This window comes from Condylostylus longicornis, unplaced genomic scaffold (genome assembly GCF_029603195.1).
Source record: "Condylostylus longicornis isolate FDR11 unplaced genomic scaffold, ASM2960319v2 ptg000048l, whole genome shotgun sequence".
NCBI classification, from domain to species: Eukaryota; Metazoa; Arthropoda; class Insecta; order Diptera; family Dolichopodidae; genus Condylostylus; species Condylostylus longicornis.
Window position 1 is genome coordinate 16,694,989 of NW_026578017.1, and position 15,616 is coordinate 16,710,604.

Genomic DNA, 15,616 nt, shown 5'->3' on the forward strand with positions numbered 1-15,616 from the left:
ACTCTAACTTTTTGAAAAAAATATTATCAATGCCAATTGAAATAAATTTCGAAATCCAAAATGAAAATAATTATCACACACACGAGTACAACACAGTTAGAAAACTGAATACATTTTCTCTGCAACTATTGGCAATAAATTTGCATCTTACAGTATGGTTAAAAACATTTTTCCAATTTCAATGATTACTGTCTTTATACACATGGAAGTCTTCTCGATGTATATAATCTCATATTATATTTCTATATTTGTATACTTTATGAATTTCTTATTCATTTCGATATCATAGCTATTCTTAACTAAGTAATTTTTTCTTTTTACTTATTAATTTTTTTCTTTTTCTTCTTCTTACATAAGCTTTGATATGTTAAATGTGAAAAAATTTTTTTTTACATATTTTTAGGCGTATTTATAGAAGGTCCTTTAAAAATGAAAATTATTGTTTTTTTTTAACAAATATGATAAAAGTAAATAAAATAGAAAAATATTTATAAGTTGTTTTGTAAATTAATAATTTCTTTTTGTTTTGTATTTTAAATTGTAGACATCTGACAAATTTTTTTTTGAACGAAAACTTCCGACATTTTACATATATAGTCTGTAAAAGGAAATGGAATTCATATTATAATTGTTATTTTATATTCAAGTGTAATTTATGAAAAATTTAGCGTGGATGAGTAATTTATAATTCGAGTAAAAGTTAATTTAATTACAAAATGTTTTAAAAATATCAGAAATATTGAAATAATAGTGAGGTTTAATATGAAATTATGGGAAAAATTTAATACTAAAGGTTGAAGATTTGAAGACTTTGGACATTGTAGATAGATTCTTATTCGTCTTTCAAAATTGAAATTATTGAAAAACGGAAAGATGTTGAGTTGACGGTGTCAACTTTATGATACCCGTACAAAGGAATAATTTAAAGTGCTGTATGTGTAATTTTTCACATTGTTTCACACATACTCCTTGTTTTTAAATGTATAGTGTTTTATACATGTATATGGTAGCTACCAGATATGAACGCATACTATCTCAAGGAAATTTTATTGAAAATAATGGTCATATTACCATATTCGTTTATGCAAAATTTCAGCACTTAAATTTCAGCGTAGGTTCTATAATATGAGACCAAATGACTTTTGAAGTTGTATGGCAGCTGCCACAATCACAATTTGCTTGTGCAAATATTATGCAAATCAATAATTTTTGAGATAAGATCAAATAGCATTTGAATTGTTTGGCCAGTTACCCGAACGACTGCCTTGATTAAAGTAGAGCAATTTAAATAGGATTCCGGAATTTACTATTATAAATTATTTTTGAAAATTTAATAAGCTTATCCCAAATAGTTCTGGAGTTCTAGTTTAGAGAGATGGATGGTTAAATCGCCTCTGAATTTGATGTTGATTAAGAAAATATTGTTGAGTCTATATTTAAGACCGTTATTTCTTACCGTTACAAATGGTAAGAAAAATTTATTATACCTTTCGAGCATACGTTCTTAAGAGTGCAAACACTGTTATATTTTCGGGTAAATTTACCAAATGGTAAATTAAATACGTTAATTTTTCTCATACGTTTTCCAGAAATGTTATGAAAATAAATAAATTTTTAAGATTTCACAAGGATAAAGAAATTTTTACAAAATAATATTCTTAGAGCAATCAAGGAACCCTTTCAATTTAGAGTGTAAAATGAAATATTTGATCAATATGAGAAGTAAAAATTTGAAAAATTAAACAGAATTAAATTATCAATGTTGCGAAAAAATTTTGCATTCGTATGCTAATTAAGCTCAAATTTTTTGCATTTCTCCATAATTTGGAATTAAAACTAAGATTTACAATGAGAAAATCTTCAATTTCTTTGGGAGGAATACTAATTCCTTTTTAAGGAAAGCAGTTAAAACATAGAATTACTACCACTACCCCATGATCACCAGGCCATCATTGAAGATCATCACCAGTTCTTTTGAAGAATCTATCTCAATTTGCGGTGCTAATATCTCAGAACGGGACACTAATTTCCTGGTAGCTACGACATGTTGTGTTGAAGTACAATATAAATCCTAGTCCAAAAATATTTATAAATTTGTTTGGATAAAAATGTTTCCCAATTTTATCAAAAACAAAAAAAAAAAGAAAATTTAAAACAAAAGTTTAAAGAACAGAAATCTTTTTTTACAAATTAAATTTTTCATCCCCGAAACAAAACACAACCAGATAATTTTTACACCGAAACAATAACAACAAAAACAAAGCGAAATAATCAATTTCAAAAAATCTTCAACTTTGGAAAAAATTTTACTTATTTTTTTTTATCAATTTTTTGTTTATTCCTTTAAAACTGTTAGAAACTGTTTTTTTTTTCACATTTTTCTTTTTTTCATTTTTTCCTTTCCTTTGAAGAAAATTTTCAGTATTGCTACCCGTACATTTTATGGTAGAATACTGCAATATTTTCTAAAGTGCTAAAATATACGATTATAATTTTTTTTTCTTTTCTGTGTAAAAGCAAAAATTTTCCGAGGAGCCCCTGAAATGAAACGAAATGAAAAGGAAAATTACAAAATTACAGCAAAATACAAAAAAGGAAAAAATCGCGAATTTTTCGAGAGAAAAAAGCAAAAAAAAAACGTTAAACATGAATAAAAACTCTGTGATAAAACAAAAAACTGTTTACCTCTGCAAGAAAATCTAAAACAAAAAAAAAATTATTCAAAAAAGAAAACAATAACAAAAAAAAAGTTATGATAAAAAAGAATTTTTTTTCCTTATTTTGGAATGCAAAACAACCAACAAAACAAAGGATTTTTGGAAGAATAATTTTCTTTTTTGTTTTTCTGTATTAAAACGACAACTAAATCAGAACTAACAAAATTTAGGTGCTAGAAGCGATAACAAGAGTGAAAAAGAAGATTAGACATAAACACCTAGCAGAAATAATAGAAAATTTGATTATTAGCTAGCAATACTAGGCTTTATTTTCCAAAATAGGCAAGAAAAATTAAACCATTATGAAGAAAAACGTATTTTCTTTATAGCAATTTACTTATATGTTGTTCAAATGGCCGAGTTCTTCTGGCCCGAAACATAGAAAATTCCATGTTAATTTGATGTTGCATATTTTTAATGATTTGCTAATAATAAAATTGAAAATTACCGTTTTCAAAAATTTGTGCCAATAAATTTCCAAATTGGCACACTATATAGTACTTCTACTGTATACCGCCTTGTATTTTAGAACTGGATTTCATGATGCTTGCATCAGAAACTCTAAATCGTTGGGATTAATGATAGTTATTCAAATTGTTTAGAAATAAACTTCTTATGGCAAACGCCTATTTTCTCATTTATTTCATCACCTAGTATACATTCAATTGAAAATCATCAAATTTTGTAAAAACTCATTCATGTCCAAAAGCAATAATTTAAATATTAATTTAAGTAGGAAAGTAATATTGTACTTTTCGTACTGTACGGAGGAACACCCCATATACCAAAGCCTGATTTTAAAAATTAAACAAAAAAAAATTTGGAAACCAAAGCAATTTTAAATAAAAAACAAAAATCAATCAATAAAATTTTATTATACCTTTTTCTTTTTGTTGTTTTCGCTTTAAAGAATCCGTTCAGATACTGTTACACAAAAATAATAAGGATAAAAAAGAAGAGAAACAAAAATTAAAAATCTGTGCAAAAAAAAAACTAAATAAAAATCAAAACCGTTCAAAAGTTTAACAGCCGGAAAATTTCTACCGTTTTAACTTTTATGAGTGCAATACACAAATAAAATTCATAACCAATATCCTATATTTTATACATACACAGCGACACACTCCAAATGGTAAAATACTACATTCAATATACGCATAATGTATAAGGCTATTTGAATATCATCATATCATCATTATCATCATTGTCATCATCTAAATCAATAATCATCATCAATCATTTTTTTTTTTTAAATAATAAAAAAAATTATCAATATTTTTGTTTTGGTACGGGTATATGATTTTCATAAAAACACTAACTAATATTTTCAATATAGCATACACAACACAATTATGTATCGTATTACCGCATTGATAGCTGTTAAGCATCAGTGGTTAACTACAGATATTTTTCTCTCTTTTTTTTTTATAACTGTATTTTATGTACATAAATAAAATAAGTTAATAACAATAAATGTGAAATAAAAGAATTTAACAAAGACTACAACCATTAAAGGAAGATTTCCCGTTCTATATTTCTTATGGTCAAAGTTACCGTAAACGTTGCTGATACGAAATTTCAAATATAAATTAATTCATTTATTAATTGTATTTTGAAACTGACATTCTTAACATTTATAATCTTGATTCGAGAGTATATTGGTAATATAAGTGTTATAGCAGTTCAAATGTGATGTGAGTTCAATTCCATAGTTTTTATTATTGATTATAGCCTATTTATACACAAAGTTTATAATCGAATTATTGAGGACTTGAAATATTTGAGTTATAAGGGCGCGTTTCACATCTTATAGTGGGAAACAGTAGCTTGTACCCTAACTGTACGATCTACAATCTACAAGGTCTGAGTACTTAAATTTACGCATAGACAAATTGATTGGTATATGTAGAAATATTTTAATCGCTCTACTAAACGTTTTATGTATGTATAATTTTAAATTCCTGACTTTTAATTGATTTACTTTAGCTTTTAAATTTCACGCAAAGGGATCATAGTTTTTTGGTTCCAAAAACTCATAAGTTATAATTCTTATGCCTACGAAACATTGCATGTACTGCCGAAATTAGTGTCATTTAATTTGTATCGATTTGTAAACTGTCAGACAAGAAAATTATTCAAGAGGGATAAAAGTAAATAGCAAGAGCAAGCAACTAGAGTCAAAAAATCTTTGGTGCCTTAATTTTTCCTTACACTTTTCAGTTAATAATTACAATTTGCTCTATACATGCCGAGAAAATAAGCAAACAAAATAAAAAAAAAATAATAATAATAATAACAAGAATAATTCGCAGTCTTAAAGAACTGAATTAAATGGAATGGCAAAAAAAAAATAACAAGGAACGAGCGGAAGAAAAACAAAAAAAAAAATGGCATCATTATGATCCTATTGTTATTGAGATATGGAAACCGTTATATTACTCTCATATTTATGAGCACAATTTAATATTTTTCTCTTTGTCATTGTTGATGTTGTTGTGAATGTTGTTTAAAGAAATTGAAATTTTTTGTTTTAGTCCTGTCTTAGTTTTCATTTTGTATATTTCTTTTTGTCCCCTTTAATCTATATTACTCATTTAGTATGAAGCTTAGAAAATGGATTCATCAGAATTTTTCTATGTTATCTTAACACTATAGAAAAATAGAGTGAATAGAGCAAAGACACCCGCTTAAATCCTATACTTATTTTTCTATGATTTTTTAAATGTCTTTTAAAAATAATTTTTCATTTATTTTTTTTTTGTTTTTATGGAAAATCATTCTCAGAACAAAAGAAAATTTGAAAAATAAGAAAAAATATTAGCTGAATAAAATTATGGAAAGAAAAATATTTTTGCCTGGGTTTTTTTCTGTTATACCAGCGTTAATTTTGGTCAGCGAAAACTTCATGAAATGTCTTTAAACTGTTCGAAATTCGATATAGAAACAATGTAATTAAATTCTAATATTAATTAATTATTTTACATAAAAATTGTGTGCAGTATTTTGTATAACACTTATTATTTTATAAATATTTGAATTTTTTCGAATAATTTCTTAATTAATAATTTGAATTTCAGTCTCAATTATTTGAAACATGGCTAATAATTTAGAGAATAAAATGTTTTTAACGTTATTAATGAGAAAATTCCTTCTTTTTCATAATTCCTTCTTTTTTATTTTTTCGCTGTTCTTTAAAATATTGCTTTTTCCCAAGGTCTAAGAAATTCTTGCTTCTAAGAATATTTTCTCTGATGAGCAAAAATTTGCAAATTATTTAAGCCATAAATTTAATTTTTTAATATAATTTTTTTCCACATACAGCCAATCATGAATTTCGTTCGTAGCTCCAAAATTCGTAATATTACGAATATCTAAAATTTTGCTCCGAATATTTCGTAATGAAGTAATCACAAGTGACATTCGTAGTAAAAATAACCCTCAAAAGTATATAAAAGGAATAATCACAATCGCAGCATAGTAATTTAAAGAGAATGGTAGTATTAAATTCAAAATAAGTTTTACATTTAATTTTTTTGTCTCAGCTTGAGTGTCTAACAAAAAATATCCTTTTGTATGAAAGTGGTTTATTTAAATAGCAACAAAATGTTTTAAAAAACAGTTGATAAATGAATACTGGCTTTGAAAGTCCGAAAAATGGTTCTGCCATTGGTAATTCATAATCTCTGCGAAAGATGTTTGTAATAATTTAAAACTCTACATCGTAGCTAAATTCGTTATTCGTAAAAATCTACGAGTGGAATTTACGATAGGGCTGATAAAAATTTCCTCTTCTTGTAGTTGTAAAAAATTACATAATAAATAATTATTCTTATTATTATTAATGGATTACAACAGGAAATGTGCACGTGTTACACACTTCTGGTTTAGCACTAACTTCTCTCTTTTTTCTTTTTATGTTGAAATTTTTTATAGTTTATATAGGAAGGGTTGCATCACTTATGTGCTATTAAACAAAATAACATTATAAATTTTAGTATTGGGTATAAAAAAAATAGTATAAAAATGAAAAAAAAAAAAATGGAAAATTAAAGAGAAGATCAGAAATAAAAAATTTTTTAAACTTAAAACTTTTTTTTTTTATTTCCTCATTCGTTCTCCAACATTTTATGTGTCAGTTTATTCTTATGCACGCACAAATATACCTATATGCTCGTATATATATATAAATTCATATTATACCCATAATATTGTGTAATGCACTAAGGAAAACATTATATCCTAGTAAAAATAAAAAGAAAAAATCTGAAAAAAGCAATAATAATAAAAACATCAGATAGAGAGAAAAAGAGCAAGAAAAAAAAAATTGAAAGAAAATTTAAAATGCAAAGGGTTCACCATAACAGCACCACGGCAAAACGTTTGCTCTCATTTTCTATTACACGTGAACAATTTATTCCGTTTTGCTTGACATAATATTGCTTAGAACTTTTATAATGAAAAACAAACCTTTATTCAACTTTAAATGAATTTAATATGAAAAATTGTAGAAGCCATTCACCCATAACCCATACAAACATTTCTCAACTTAAATACTCGTAAATCTTAAAGAGAAAACAAAAAATAAAGATAAGAAAAAAATTCATAAAAACAAAAAAAAAATTTATTTTTAAAAAGTGAGAAAAAGTTTGTGTTTCGTGCAAAGAAAAGCAATAATAATTTTTTTTTCTTTCTTGTTTTATTTTTTGTTCTTCTCTAAAGCATTAAAATTTCTTTCCCTTCTTTTTTTGTATTTAAAATTTTTGTTCTTAAAGAAAATAAAGTTTAATTTGTAAACCATATATTTACCGTGTAAATTTATAACTTTAGTAAGTATGAAAAAAGAGAAACAATGAAACACAAGACGTATTCGAAAATGATTTTAAAATCAGCCATTAAGGGACAATAAGATTTTTAACCTTTATGTGAACTGTACATGAAAATTAATATCAAGTAGTCTGGCTTCTTCCGATTTTAATACTACCCATAAAGTGTATTGGAGGATATTTATAAGATAAATTACTAGCTATTAATAAAATTACATATTAAAGCAAGAGGGGATTCCGAAAAAGACAGAAATATGCGCGAACAGTACTTTTCACTTCAACATGTGAAAATACTGCTCTTAAAACCAATTTAATAAATTATTAAAATCACTTTCATTCATGTACCAAGTATTTTAAAAATTGCATACATTTGGGGGCATACAAAAAATATTAACATTATACTCAATTTCTGGGTTTACTTAAGAAAAATACTCATAGTTTTTAAAGGCATGGCATTTTCTGATAGCTTTTCACTTTTATAGTGATTTGGAAAAGCGAACAGTTTTGGAAATAGACAGTGCGGAAAATTCGAATTTTATAAATTTCATAAGGCAATTTTTTTTTGTAACGTAATAAACTATTTATTAATATCTAATAGAGATAAGTAAAAATTTTTTTTCTATGGAAATAAGTTTCTAGTTAAGATCTATGTACAAATGAAATTTCAGCTTTCTATCTTCAAGAGTAGATTCAAGGAGGAACGAATGCGCAGAGTGATACTAATAAGTACATTTTATTAATTTTATTTGAAAAGTGCTAAAAATTAATGTAAATATTGATGATCAATTTCGGCTTTTAATTTGTAAATGTGTAAACTACGCCAAAGTAAATGCTATTTTATTAGAAAGAAACTGAGATATAGTAAAACGTAATCGATAAGGATACCTAATAATAAAGTTCCGACTCATATTCCAGATCATTTTTTTTTTGACTCATATTCCAGTTAATTTGTAGTATACATTACTTTCGAAATTTCATATAATTTTTAATAAAATCTATATTGGGTTAGTCTAAACTAAGAATTTGTCTTGTTAAAGAACTTGGTCATTGCCCCTAGTAGTTCAAAAACAAAGACATTTCATTTTAAAATTACAAAGACAAATCACTTTAAAAATTCAGAATAAAGTGTAGGTATAAAATTTTGCGACTAAAATTATTGTTATAGCAGCTCCAATAGTGTCAAGATTATTGCGATTTTTTCATAATGTAATTATGTAATATTATAATTGACAAAATATATATTTAAAATTAATATAAGTACAGAGGATTTTTTAGCATCGGGGATTTAGATAGATTCATTAAAAGAAACGGATATGTTAGATAGGCCATCTGCAATCGTACGCTCAATGATGGTCTGGTAATCACAGGGTAGCGGTATCAAAACGGTACATTTGTTCTAATTGAAATACAGTGGACCTGCTGCACCTGGCACGTTAATTAACCAACCAAAAAACAGTTAAGTTAAACCTGGTACAACTAATAAGAATTATATTACAGTTTTCGAGAAGTAGATATCATTATTATAAGAAAATCTTGGTATAAAAATTCTCTTTCTTCTTGAATTAGACATAACTGCCTGTTTTTAATTAGCCTACTGTACTCGTTATTAATTGTGCGACAAAGACGTCCAGCATTCGTACCACCTTTTTCATTTCCTGGTTAACGTTTCGAATTCATTGTCACTTTCGCCAGTCGAGTTTCTTTCATTCTATTCACATGATCTCTCCAGTGTCTTCGTCTATTTCGACTCCAAAATTCAAATATTTTAACTATCAAAAAAAAAAAACATTTTCTATCACAGCCAAAAAATTTTCAAAAAATTAACTAGCAATCCTTATGTTTTCAAGATAACACTTTCAAACTTTTGAATTCTTAAAATATTGTTATCTTTAATTTGGAAGTCATTTACAAGGTAATAAGTACACAAGAACCATTATAATTATTATTATCGCAAAATTAAATAAGAAACATGGAAAATTACGATAATATTTTCTTTTACTTAAAATTTAAAACGAAAATATTCTACTTATGTTAATAACGGTAATGAGATTTTAGCCACAATTTAAGTTTTCTCGTGTAATTTCTTGTATTTCTATGCATAATTATCAATCAAAAATCTTAATTATCATTTTTGCAACGGAATGGATTTTCATTTTCCTTTAACCTTTTTTTTTTCGCTTTTTGTTATTCACTTGGTTTTGGATTCTACATTCATATTTTCTTTCAATTATGTTTTTCATTTCCATTTACGTTTCTTCTTACATTTTTGTTTTCTTTTATTTTTCATTTTCCTTAATTTGCATAAACTAATTTCTCTGTTCCGTGCTGCGCTACATTTTCTCTATGAATTCCAAATTGAAAACTTAACAGTTATTGTTTTTATTTTTTTATGTTAATTTTAAAAAATTTTCTCTGTCTATATTATTCTCTTATTCTAATAAACATATTTAAATTTTTTTTCTTTTTTTATTCTTAAAAGCATCTATTTATACTTGTTTTTTTTTATTTTCACTTTTTTAATTTGAATTGTTTTTGTTTTCTTGTTTTTCTTTTACAGCACTTGTTCTTATTTATAATTTGTTGCTTCATTTTTATAAAATATGATGTTTTACAATATTGTAAAGGTTATATTCAGAGCGAGAAAGGGAGAGCGCAATAGATCCTTATATATGGTCGCGGTGTACTGTTATCCCGGTTGTACAAATCTGCAATCTATAAAATATTCTAAAAGTTACTTTTTTCTATAAAAAAGATAAGAGTAAAGACATGAATTATATTTTTTTTTTGTGTTGATTCTGCACGTGTTGGTCACTTTAATCAGATAACAAAATATAATATTATTCAACAGAAAAATATCAGAACTTTGATTTAGGTCTTAAGCAACTTTTATTAATAATTTTTGGGTAAACAGGTATTTTTTTCGAAGTTAATACTTTAATTTCACTTATAATTATCAACTAAGTTCAAAAAATATAAAGTAATCATAAAATTCATGTAAGATTAGGACATAATATAATTGTCTGTGATAAACATGGATAGGCGGTCCTTAACTGTCGACAGACGTATTAATAGTGGAGGAAATTTTACCCAGCCTGAAACGCACCTGGATGATCATAAACTCTTTAAACTAGTCAAACTGACCAATCACTAGTTTTACTCTATCGTGTTTTTGTGTCTACATTCCGTGAAGGAAAGCACGGAAGTACTGTCAGAGCAATTTATTTTAAATTGATGGGTATCGTTCGCATCAGTCTTTTTGTCCAAACCCTTTTCCTTATAAGTCAAGACACCTCGACGTTCACATGCTGTTTCAAACGCGCCCTATGTTTCTTAACCCAGTTCTTTACTTCGTCACTTACTTGGGGGAAATCCAAAACCATATGAAAATAACGATTGCGCGCATACCAGGGACCACCGACCATACTAGTTCTTGTTTTGGTAAACATATATTTCCAAAAGTTCCAGAAGAAAATCTGGTACATATATTTTACACAATGGCATTGATATCACTATTAAAATACTTCAAAGGAACTGCTTTTGGTAGATGAGGGAATATTTTAAAAAACAAATGAAATGTAATTCCTATGTTATTTTATTCTCACAAATTTTACAACAACGTTCAAACATTAAAAACCTTGTATTTTAACTTCTAATTAAACATACCGCTTAACTCAAAAAATTATCTTTGACAATACATTTAATCGGTGTTCTATTTGTTTTATCATTTTGAACTGTTTGGTATTGTGTATTAAATTATAATATTTTGCAGTATCTATTCATTCTTAGTTTCAAATACAACATTGTTCTGATCCTGTGCTGCAGGCAATATTATTGATTCGATCTATATAACAATACAGTCTCTGCGTTATATTCGGTTAAACATTCAATTATATTTGAAACTTAAACACACTATATAAATGCTTATTGATTATACTGCAATAAAATATTAAATCAAATAAAGTTTCAAATCAGCAACATTACATTTTATATGCACTTACTTGTTTATATAAAATTTAAATTTAATATAATTTGTTATCAATAAAAATACCTTTTAAACTAAATTTCGAATACCTATAAATTTACAATACAAATCCTTTATTTTTAACACTCCCGATTTCCATACAATAATATTATAATATTATTTATCCTCATTATTTATTATTGTATTAAATAATAAATCTAGTACCACGAAATTCCAATAAACTGTTTCAATTTCAAAGAGTGAAAATTTCAATAAAAAACTAAATTCACCTTTTTCAAATATAAAAAGTAAAGAAAAAATCAACAAAATAAACAAATCGAATTGAGAAATATTCAAAATTTGCTGTACTTTTTCAATAAATATTTTTCAAATACACACACTCATTCTCACAGCTATAAAAAAATATTACAAAACACCGCAAACTTACAATATAACACACCATACACAGCACAAACATACCACCAATATTACACATTATTATTATTCCATCTCTTTGTGAATATTCAATTGATGATTTAAAGTAAACTAAAAAAAAAAAAACAAAATAATAAAATCAAAAAATAAAAAAACAGCAACTTAACAACAAGGAGAGAATCACTCTTCAAGAGAATTGGAAATAATAAAAACAGCAATAAATAAATTAAAAACAACAAAAATAAAAATGAGGAAAAAATCTTGAGCTCTCAAACGAAGAAAGTAAAAAAAAATATAAAAAAAATTTTTTTGTTTTTATTATTGTTCTTTTTTGTTATAATTTTAGATTTTTGTTTTGTAATGCAAATTTCGCTCATTGTGTTTGTATCCTGACTAACATCGAATATGATATTGGTATATGGTTGAAAAATATACGCCTTACGAGTAATAATGCAATGATGAATATTGTATTGGCACTATGGTTATAATGATTTTGATAATTTTTTAATAATATAAAAATTAATATTTATTTATGTAAGTTCGTTAATGAATTTTAATGACATATTAAAATATACAATGCAGGTGTATTATACTTAAAACAAATGAAAATTTAAATACTATTTTAATTATCAATTTAAATTCGTTTGATCCTTGCTGATTAGTTCAAACGCGTAAATTACGAGAAATAGAAATGAGCCTGTTTTTGTCCTCACCGGGAAACAGAACCCATTTGCAATCTACACAATAAATAAACGAATTAATTTTGAATACATGAATACATAATTCTATGTGCAGTCATAATAAAATGTTGTTTGTTATCCAGCTCTTAATTAAAATTTTTAATTACAATAATAATTGTGAATAACAATTAATTATAGTTCTTAAAATAACGAAAAGATTAAAGTTTGAACATCATATAAAACCATTTTCTATTTAATCCGTCCAAAATTTTTAGCATAGTGCAAAGTAATTAATTGGACTACTAATAAAATTTTCATTATTACTGAAAAATTGGCAATAGTATGTACGATAATTTGTTTTTTGTCCTTTCACGTAATAATCACGAAATTATTGTTCAGATGCTCAAAAAAAAAATTGTAGTTGATTATTTTATTTACTATACGGAATACTAATGTATGTAATTGATCTTATGACAATTCTGCTTTGCAAATTTGGGTACATTTGGCTAATTGGGTACATATTTAATACCATTGTAAAAAAAATAATAATAAAATACAATTAACAATTTAATGCCTTTAAGTAATATGTACTAAATTAGTTCAAGATTATGATATCAAAAATAAAGAAGAAGAATTCACGAAGAATTCAATCAAAAAGAGTCACTCATCTTGAATAAGTTTAACAATTTCAAGAAAAAAGTCCTATAGCACTCTATAAATTTGTTGAAGCTATTTTTAAAATTTTTCCAAAAAAAATTTGGGAAGAAGTACTTATTAGTTCCACTCTGTCTATCGTCCGTCCGTTAGTGGACCCATTTAAAAACTTCTACACCATTGAATTAAATGAATTTCTATAAATGCAGAAGGCTAATGAAAAGGTAAGAAATGCTATACCGTCAAAAAATATAATTATTTTTCTTAATTCACGCAATTAATTCTTGAATTCTCATCCTAAATGTATGTAATTTGTGAAATTTTTTGGTATATGAATGAAAGTATGTAATTTTAATAATGTATTAAATTTTTTTTAAAACCACTATTTTGATTTTCACTTTATTTAGTAAATACACAATTCTTTAAAAGCCTACTTACATTGTGTTTCTGTAAAGTAATTGCAATTTCTCTATATTCTTATTATATGATGAGCTACCCGCTATTGTATTATTAATAATAAATTTTACTTTTTCAAAAATTTATTCATTTTCCGACTGATATCAGCACGTATTAAACACATTTGGTAATTTTGGTGCGATTCTGACCAAAGGATATTTTCACGTCTTAAAAAATAATCGCTATATTTTATTCTATAAAATTTCGTTATAAACTCTGAAATAATTTTCAGTAATAAGCTTTAAAAAAAACATTTTAACAAAAACAGCCAACCTTTTTAAGTTGAAAATTCTTTACTATCATAAAGAATTAATGAGTTCTCTTTAATTTTTACTGTCATCTTTAACATTATTATATTTTGTAAAATATCATTATAAAAACGATTTTTAAATAAGTTTAACGATTATAAAATATTTAAACTTTTAATTAATCAATTAAAGTTTAACTATCGCTACGCATAAAAAACGTCAACATAATAAAATTAATGCTCTTACATTTATATACATATAGTATAGGAAACATAGAGAATGGAAATTTTATTGACACCATGTATACTTGGTGTTATATGTACGTTTAATAACAATCATTATATTACTGGTATGCCATCAATCATTATTACTCTCAATTTTAGCACCTGTATACTAAATATGAAGTGAAGTCAAAATGCCATAAAATGCTTTTTAATCACCATTTTATAGAATTTCTGTTATTAAGGTATAGGTTTTTAGTTTATGTAGTTATAAATGGGATTTTTGAATAAATATAGATAATTATATTCATATATCTATAGATGAATATCTAGTGTATAGTCTAAGTAGTAAGTAAACGTTATAATTGGAACAAAATATTCTCAATGATTTTTTAAAAAGTTATGTATAATTTTAAGTGTGCCTATAATTTCTAAAGTTGCTTATTAATTGCAATTTGAATTGTATTGCAAATTTTTAAAATAACTAACGTATAACTAACGTAAACCTTAATATATAATTGACAAATTCTATAGATATTTACTTTTATGCAGTGAGTCTTGAAGTGGTGTATATACACACGCAGGCGTCCATGAAGATCTGCTAGGGATCTACGAAAAAGTGTGAATTTAATTAAATAAGTTTTTTATTTAACTTTCTCACGTCATAGGTGTTTCTTGTTTCTGTTAAAAATTTAAATCTATCAAAGAAAGTAGCAAGGGGTCTTTAAAAAATTGCTAAACCCGACAAGGGGTTTATGGATATACCGGAAATTATATTACTGTTGAGCCGACTACCCAACAAAATTTTTAGCAATGTCACTCAAACATATACCTCAATATTCGGAATCTGTAATTTTTTTATCCCAGATTTAGAAACATCAAATAATTAAATATTTTCAAAGGCTTATATACAAATTTATTAAATTTTCCTTTTTTTTCTTTACAGGTATGTTTCGAAAACTCACATATTTATAATAAAGAAGTGCATAATGTAAGTTTAACTTTATAATTTTATTTTTTTTAAATTAATGTCGTATATAATATCGTATATAATGTATAAATTGAGATGCCGGAGTACATTAAATTAAGCATAAAAACGTGATTACGTGCGCATCATCAGAGTGCAGTTGATTATATTTTTAATTCAAATACGAAAAATTTGAGATCTAGTTTAATAGTTCCAGAATCTTTACACTAAAATTGAAAATATCTACAATGATTTTTATTTTGTTAAAATTTCTAAAGTTATTGTTGCTAATTACAATATAATTTTGCTATAAGTGTAGTAAATTATCTTATATTTTTCGATTCTCTTATATCTAAATCAATCGAGAATATGAAAGAACCATTAAATAATTTCAATTCATTAAACAATAGGGGAGTAAAAATTAATTTAATTTTAATTGCATTTTGTTTTCTTG

General features: G+C 25.5%; 1 protein-coding gene across 1 annotated transcript in view; it reads left to right on the forward strand.

Moving 5' to 3' along the window:
* LOC129611059 (protein kinase 4-like) overlaps positions 1 to 15,245 on the forward strand; it is a 97,541-nt gene extending 82,296 nt beyond the window's left edge. The window contains exon 3 of the mRNA XM_055523983.1: positions 15,142 to 15,245. Within this exon, the coding sequence (XP_055379958.1) occupies positions 15,142 to 15,204 (63 nt within the window). The 3' untranslated portion in view covers positions 15,205 to 15,245. The remainder of the gene's footprint in view (positions 1 to 15,141) is intronic.
* Positions 15,246 to 15,616: the final 371 nt, after the last annotated feature.